We start from the raw sequence: 8,144 nt of genomic DNA on the forward strand, positions 1-8,144 counted from the left end.
ATAAGGGTTGAAGTTTTGAACGTTTTAGCTAGTTTAGTGGCTTGTTTCCTTATTTATTGATTATAAATTTATAATAACTATAATAGTTGAACATAATAAATATTTTTAATTTTTTTATGCGTATCGCTAAATACGAAATAGCGTTCGCTATTTGATCGCTATCGCTACATAGCATATAGGTAGCTCGTCGCTATTTACTGCTATTCGCTATCGATAACTATGTCATACACATCGATGTAACATGACTGTCGGAATCCTTGAGACGGTTCTAACAGTTTTGTCGATGGCACCTAAGAATCAAGTCAAAAATATGCTTACGACACCTACACTAGATCGGACACAAACCCGATAGCCCGATTCCATGTCACATTAGTGGGTATTATAATTACTTGCACTTAGCATAAAGAATCCAATATTACCAAAATGTGTAAGGAACTTTGTTTTTTTACCATATTTCGTACACATTTGACCAGTAAGCTTGTTTGAAGTGTTCATTACCAGTCAGATTACCCTATTTTGAACACGTCAAACAAGTTCAATGGTCAAACGTGTATGAAAAAAACATGGTTACCTACACGTGTACAAAGACCAAAGTTCGTTACCTTTCTAGGTCATTACCCCTTTTTTAATGCCCAACCATTCATGCATAAGAAAGCCTTTTACAACTAATTCGTGTCTAATTACATGGTCTGAACTGAATGCCTTGAACAATAAGCCCTTTAAGCGACTGGTCGATGGGAAAGTTGACTGAAAGTTTTACAAAACTCGAGGGAGTTTGTGTAAGTTGTTCATCTATTTGTACCTCCATCCAACCATCTTTCCTTTGTTGTGGAAGGCCTTTTATTTTGGGTCTATTCAATGGATTGTGAGTATTTTCATAAGCCTTTCGTCTAATGATTAGAGTTTGAGGACTAATCAAATAGATATATCGTGATGTTGATAATGACTGACTAGTCATCCACACTTTCAAAGGAGGCTCAAATCCAGAATGGTTTTCTTGTAATTTGTAAATAAGGTAAGCTCCATAACATGTTTCAGATGACAATATATTGGACGTATTGCAACGTATAGTAAAGCTCCAAGTAGGATCAAAAGCCACTTCTTCAAATCTGCAAAAAGACATTGCGTAATTTTATAGAAATGCTAAGTTTTATTGAAAGTTTAAACTATCTTAGGACCCTTGAGGTATTTATCTGTTAATTACCCGTATGCAAAACATAGAGAATTGGGCCATGTCTACCAAAAATAAGTTAGCTTACGATAATTTATTGCTTGGTAAAACCACAAAAATAGCTTATAAACTAGCTTCAGATGGTTTATAAGCTATCATAACTTATAAGTAGCTTATCATAGCTTATAAGGTAGCTTTTTGATAAGTTAGCTTGAGATAGTTTACTGATAAGCTAGCTTATAAGCAAAGGCCGTGTTTGGCGTGCCATAGCTCGATGATAAGCTAGAATCGGAGTTTTTTTTTTTTAATTTTTTTTCCAAATATACCCCTTAATTAATTATAGAAACACATTCTTTTAAATGTTATTTTATTTCTTTCAGTTAGCTTTTCAACTAGTTTTATCAAACATTATTTTTTATCAGCTAGTTTTTTATTTAAGAGCTAGCTTTTTCAGCTAGTACGCCAAACATAGCCTAAAAATTGGTTTTTTAGTTAGCGCGCCAAACGGGGCATTAGTTACAAGATAAAAGACTGGGAGTGGTAGAAGAGAAAAGAACCTTGATTCGGGTAAATATCTCCAACTCCACTTTTTTCTTTTCAAAGCCACCTTTGCTGGTAGCATAATGCATTTATTTCCATCTTTGTCGAGAGAAAACCACTGACATTTATTAATATCTATGTAAGTACTTGTTTGAGAATTCTGTAGTTTTCCACAACAACTATATATAATATATGTACATATTTGCAACACGTGATAGGGAAATAGCAAATTTACCTCTTCGCCTTGGATCTGGATAAGGAACCCTTTGCAAAGAATAGAATAAAGTTCCTTCTTTGTTGTCCAATGCAACTTATCTTTTGACCACTTGATTATGGTTTCATAATCACTAGGTAATTTTTCTTTCCAATATGCATCTGAATGAGACATGTCCTCCTGCATGTCTACCTCCCTCTCATCCTCTAATTCTTGATGTTCTAGAATTTGTTGGCTTACTATTTCCACGGGCTCAAACTCAATGCCTTCTACTAACAACTTATTCCAACATTTGAACGTAATTTCAAGATCAACATATCTATTGTCGCTAGTAAACTGATACAATTCGGCTGTCAACCATCCATCTTCTCTCGTATCTGCTAAGTACAAACTAGAAGATTCTGTTTCCCCAGCCATTGTGTACTCGAGGTGTGAATTGGTAGAATCAGAGTCATATAAACAGAACACAAGGTTAACTGCGTATGTGATATGTGGAGACAAATATTGTGTTTTGACATGTATTTTGAAATCCAAACAAATTTGTGTATTCATGTACTCTGTAAATCTGCAACAAAGGTGCAAAGAATAACATAAAACTCTATAGTCACTAATAAAAAGGATGGGGGCAACTTACCTTGATTTTTCCTTAGCATAAAATTCAATATACTGTGGTGCAATGGTAATTGGATAGAAACACTCTGCTGCGGATATCATTTCACAATGCTCTCCATTCTTATTTAACCAAAACCACTGTCCATTAAAAAAAAAAAAAAAAAAAAAAAACTCATGTTAGAGTAGAGACCTTCTTTGTTTTACATCTTATATACGTGGATTTTAGTATTGTGATTGTGATTGAAATGTGGTTAAGTAGAAAGTCATTTAATTAGTTACATCATCATTCTTTGTGGCAAATGCATTGTATATTTTGCAAGAATTGTTTTGTGAAATTCCTTGAATTAAAACTACAATTAAGCTATACATATAATTACCGTTTTGCCCTGGTTAAGGAAGATTCCTTCAGAGAGAAGAATTTTTATTTCCTCTTCGGATCTGTATGCTAGAGAAGGGACCTCAGTCTTACACATCTCTTTTGTTTTTTTAAACTGTGCTGACTTACGCACCTCTTCATAGTTCATTTGTGGTTTGGCCTCTTCAAAATTCTCTTGAAACCGAAGCGCAATATTAAGTTCTTCCACAACACGATACATCTCTGGTCGTTTTTCACGGGATTTCTTCAAACATTGATAGGCAATGGATGAATATGTTTCCAATGACCTTGGATCCATCTTTTCCTTCATATCTTCAAAGACAATCTTATCCAATTTCTTTTGTTTGTAGCTCTTTTTCCACATACGCACGAAACTCTTGAAATTACCATTGGTATTTTCAAAGCATAGCTTCCCACACAATACCTCAAACATGACCACACCAAAAGAGTAGACATCAGACTCTTTTGTTACGACACTTGTCTCCATGTACATCGGATCTACATACCAGAAGGTACCCGCAACATTGGAGATAAGAAATGTATGTTGCTGATTTGCAGGGCCTAATTTCGAGAGTCCCATGTCAGAAATTTTTGCATTCCAATTCTCATCGAGTAAAATGTTGGAGCTTTTTATATCACGATGGAGAACTCTTTCTTGTGTCTCCTTGGGATCATGAAGGTAGCACAATCCTGTTGCAGCCCCAATACATATAATGAGACGTTGTCTCCATGTGAGACTAGTACTACTTAGATAGCGATCAAGGCTTCCATGAGAAGCATATTCGTACACAAGGATCTTTTCACCATCTTCATCACAAAATCCCATGAGAGAGATGAGATTTTCATGTGTGTAGCGCGAAAGAAGCAAGATCTCTTTCAAGAACTCGGGGTCACCTTGCCCATACTTGCGATCTAGACGCTTAATTGCAACCTTGGTTATATGCTCCTTCTCCTTAGAGTTAGAGAGTACTCCTTCATACACTTTCCCAAATCCACCTTTTCCGATAAGTTTGCTGTCATCAAAGGTGTTGGTGGCTGACTTTATCTCTTCAAGTCGGATTGCAAGATGTTGAAACTCGTTGAGGAAGGACTCCATTATTATTTTGATCAAACAGATACTAAGATGTTCAAACACCTCCTAACTACAGATTTAACAACAGCAAGAAGATTATTAATCTCAACTTCTTGGAGAAGAGTTTAATTATAGAGAACCAACACCAGAATCGAGAATAGAGAAAACGATTACCAAACTTTAACAGAAGAACATGAATGAAATACAAATAAAGTGAAAGCAGAAAATATCTAAGTTTCGAAAAGTAATCCAGATTACCAGATATAAGCTGCATTCCTGACTCCTTGCAGACTGGTCCTCCAAGTTCCAAAATTATATCCTTTACTCCCTCAACTTAGTAACCACTTCAGGAAAACTACATCAGTATTTTCAGAATCAGTCCCTTATCAACAAATTCTGCACAAAACAAGTCAAGCTAGGCACACCTTATCCTTTTTTTAAATAAGATTGCATAGTACTGAAATATTCACACATTTCAACAAAATGCACATATAACGTTGTCCACGTTTTTCATACAACACCCTTTTGGTATCAATATTCATTCAAGACTTTATATAATTACATTGTAATAAAGCAACATAATATTGATGAAAAGATTTGTCAATTTCAATCACACAATTATACTTGTTTTTGTGAATAACTCAACAGAGTGTTCTACCTACATCTTCAAGTTTATGGAATTTGTGATGCAAATCTATCACAACAACTCTCATACAATCAACGAACTCAGGGTTAACCACAAAGTTATACACAAAAGATAATAGTCATCCACGTTTAATACTAACTATAACTTTCCTCCTTGCCACCTCGTGGGGGACACTGTCAAAATTATAATTAAAGTATGACAGTAATAATAGAGGGTTAATGTCATAAAATGGCTTCCAATAATCGTCAATTGGCTCTTCATATCACTAATATTTTTAATTGTACTTTGCGGGGTAACAAATTATTTTTGGTATTTCTATTAACCATCATAGTGGATTTGAACTGGGTTAAACTGGTTTCAAATCCTATGTAGCGATGCAGCGGAAAATTAGAAAGCATCAAACGAATGAACAGCAGCGTATTTTTGGAGAACCTTCATCATCATTGGATTTTACTTCCTATAAAGTAAACAGGAATAAATTGACTAAATGCAAACCCATTCCAAGATCTTTCTGGTAAAGGGCATTAGACTTTGGTATTCTACCCAATTATAGCAATTTATTTTCAGTTTCTTTCATTCTAAGGCATTATAGTTTGTAAATCTACCAAATTAGAGTATTTCGGTTTCAGTTACTTTATTATTAAAATCTAGGGGTTCAAGTTTCACAATTCAAATAATGATTGTGAATATGCAAATATAATTCTGTCTTTTGTGAGAACTGAAGGCGACACAGTTAGCCGAGGAACAATTTTTTGTAAAGATAAAAGAACCAAATAACATGGTTTTGGTCCTGTTTACTTTTTTCCAGATTAATCAAGTGCTATAAAATGCAGCAAATACCTTTATATTATAGAATCATATTTTTAAGTTTTTATTATTAAGCATTATACTTTAGAAAATCTAATTATAGCATTGTATTTTCAAAGGAAATGAAAGTAAGATATTATAATGCACATATAAAGGAAGGTATGCTGCTATGAATGAAATTAACATTTATGAAATTTAGATGCCATTTCATACACTTAGCGCAACAATATATATTAGCACAAACAAAATCACAATTTACCTTTGCAATGGTGGTTTTCCTGTTACTAACAACTCTTCCATAAAGAATATCACTTTCTACCTTATCACTGTAAGATTCCGACTGGTTAGTATGTATGTTTGATTATGTAATAGGAAAAAATGATTTATTCAAAAGCAAAAATAAATACATTTCTTTTCCAAATACGTTACATTTTAATTAATCATATGATTAAGAAACTGCACATTTACTCTACAACCCATAAAGGAATATACATTGTTAATAACTTTGTTAAGCTCTATTTTTGAGCTATGTCAATAGAGCCCCTTTTTAATTTCATCATATTTGGTTAATATGTAAGTCCTGTATCAACATTTCAAGTAAGCTCTATTAAAAGTACGTTCACTACAATAGAAATAAACCTAAAGAATGGAACATGTGATTGCTTTGTGATTGCCAAGTCAAGTGCAGGTAGACGGTGCCGAAATAAATGTGTGATTGCTTTGTGTGTTGTGATGATGACGAGGGGGGAGGGGGGGAGGACAAACCATGGAACATGTCAGAACATAGGGACATAAACATTGATAATGCTTCCAAATCCCGTAAAGAACATTGTATCAGAATCAGAACACTTGGACAAATGAGACACCAAAGCCCGTCGGAAATAGACTCATTAAACCTAATCTATGTAACAAACAACTCGTAGGAGGACATTTTGGTCTTTATGGGATTACAATATAGAAACATTTGTAGTAATATGGTGTAGTTAATGACCAAAATCACATCATCAAAGCTTCAAAGGAGCTAAAATCACACCTCTTGCAAGAGCAAAAAACCAAAATAACGGTTATGTCTATATGTTCAAAGAATCTGTATTGTATATAACTTAGTAAGCCTTTTGCTGAGTCGTCGGAAACACCACATTTTATGCCACATGACATGTTTAATATGGTGCTATTTGCGAAAAATAGCTTGTGGTAAGGGGTCGTTCTCTCACGTGCCGTTCAATTGGAAATGACTCCTAATTGGGTTGTGGTTACGTCTTATGTATGTTTGTTTATTGCAGCGTTTGATATTTCAGTTGCCATTTTTTGGTGTATAAAAGAGGTGTCTTGGATAATTAGTTCAATGACCGATTTGTTTATGCTAATTTATCTGTATAGTTGTTGAGTTGTGAATTTTCTTATTAATGTGTTATTTTGTGTCAGAATTAAACAACATTGTTAATTGAGGTATCTACTCTTTGTTGCTTAACTTTCCATTGTTTGTTTGTTAATTGAGGTATTTACTCTTTGTTTCTTTACTTTGTATTGTTTGTTTGATTATGACAAGGAAGTGTCTTTTGTTCTGATGAGAGTAGCAATAGGGAAGTTCAATAGATTTCTCAAACTATGAAATGTCTTTGTCCTTGTCTGTTATAATCTTTCCCGATTGAAAATGGTTAATGATAAATAGGAAATAGTTGAAAATAATTATGTCGCTTTAAAACTTTTGAGTGTTTGTTGTCGGTGGTGTGGTGTGATTTTTTAAACGCTTTATGTTAATAATTGTTCAACAAGTATCATATGTTGCAAACTATTTTCCATGACTGTTAGACACCGCACATTATTATTACGTATAACTTTACCATTCCAAGAGGTCGACAAACCTTTCTATTATCATTTATTCGGTTTTGATGTGTACATTTACCCATTAGCGGACCACCTTATAGGGCTTGGCCTCCCTGCTTTTAGGTGTCCTTATACCAATACTTAGATAATCTGATAATCAAGTTGAAAAAAAAAAGGTTTTAGAATGCATCTTTGCGCCGACTCCCCCCCCCCCCCCCCCCCCCCCCCCCCCCCCGATTTCTAGATGATGTGAACATAAACCAGTAACAAATTTTGAGAAGATCTCTAACGAAATCAAAACCAACCTTGAACTTTGTTTCTTTAGGATTAAATCTATAAAAACCCACGATCTAATGACAATCACAACAATTTAACACAAGTTTAAGTTTAAGAAACTAAAGAGTGTAAGCCTAAAATCCAAACTTTATTTTGGCTGTCGGAAAATTATTTGTCGTAACTTACCGAAAGAACGTCACCTGTTAACATCGTTGATGTCTTGTACCCCTTTCTGTACGATCTCTCTCCTCTTTGACAGTCGCCTGTTGACCGTTCAAACTTGACCTCCAACGTGCAATTAAATGCTCTTCGCTGGTCTAGTCCCCGTTCTCACTTGTCAGATATGTAGCTTTGTTTCTCTCTTTTTGAGTTGCTTTCTTTTTCTTTATATCTATATTCATTGCTTTTATTGACTTTTTGAGTTGCTTTCTTTTTCTTTATATCTATATTCATTCCTTTTATTGTTTTTCTCCACTAGACACTAGCAACAACAATAGCCAATAAAGTATAAATTGTGACCAGTGATTATGATTACACACTACACACAATTATGATGATTTGTGATGATCATAACAGATGGTATATATTAAATTGATATAAAAG

The 8,144-nt window shown here is 34.2% G+C and overlaps 1 protein-coding gene across 4 annotated transcripts; it reads right to left on the reverse strand.

Moving 5' to 3' along the window:
• Positions 1-532: 532 nt before the first annotated feature.
• Positions 533-7,886, reverse strand: LOC111890474 (uncharacterized). Of its 4 annotated transcripts, none has more exons than XM_023886591.2 (8): positions 7,728-7,886; positions 5,698-5,764; positions 4,244-4,340; positions 2,915-4,055; positions 2,560-2,675; positions 1,947-2,490; positions 1,729-1,829; positions 533-1,109 (listed from the first exon to the last, which is right to left on the reverse strand). In XM_023886591.2, exons 4-8 carry the CDS (start codon positions 4,007-4,009, stop codon positions 677-679), a joined length of 2,289 nt encoding a protein of 762 aa, XP_023742359.1. In that variant the 5' UTR covers positions 4,010-4,055; positions 4,244-4,340; positions 5,698-5,764; positions 7,728-7,886; the 3' UTR covers positions 533-676. The 4 variants fall into 4 exon arrangements, with proteins under 4 accessions (XP_023742359.1, XP_042758531.1, XP_023742360.1 ...); XM_042902597.2 differs by having other exon boundaries at positions 7,742-7,881; XM_023886592.2 differs by lacking the exon at positions 5,698-5,764.
• Between the last annotated feature and the right edge of the window lie 258 nt (positions 7,887-8,144).

Source organism: Lactuca sativa, chromosome 5 (genome assembly GCF_002870075.4).
Source record: "Lactuca sativa cultivar Salinas chromosome 5, Lsat_Salinas_v11, whole genome shotgun sequence".
NCBI classification, from domain to species: Eukaryota; Viridiplantae; Streptophyta; class Magnoliopsida; order Asterales; family Asteraceae; genus Lactuca; species Lactuca sativa.

Excerpts from the sequence above, each read along its gene's own strand:
- LOC111890474 (XM_023886592.2), bottom strand. The coding sequence starts at position 4,009 with ATGGAGTCCTTCCTCAACGAGTTTCAACATCTTGCAATCCGACTTGAA. Across the intron at positions 2,491-2,559 it reads TATGCTAAGGAAAAATCAAG|ATTTACAGAGTACATGAATA; the intron begins GTAAGTTGCCCC and ends CCTTTGTTGCAG. Across the intron at positions 1,110-1,728 it reads AGATATTTACCCGAATCAAG|ATTTGAAGAAGTGGCTTTTG; the intron begins GTTCTTTTCTCT and ends GTCTTTTTGCAG.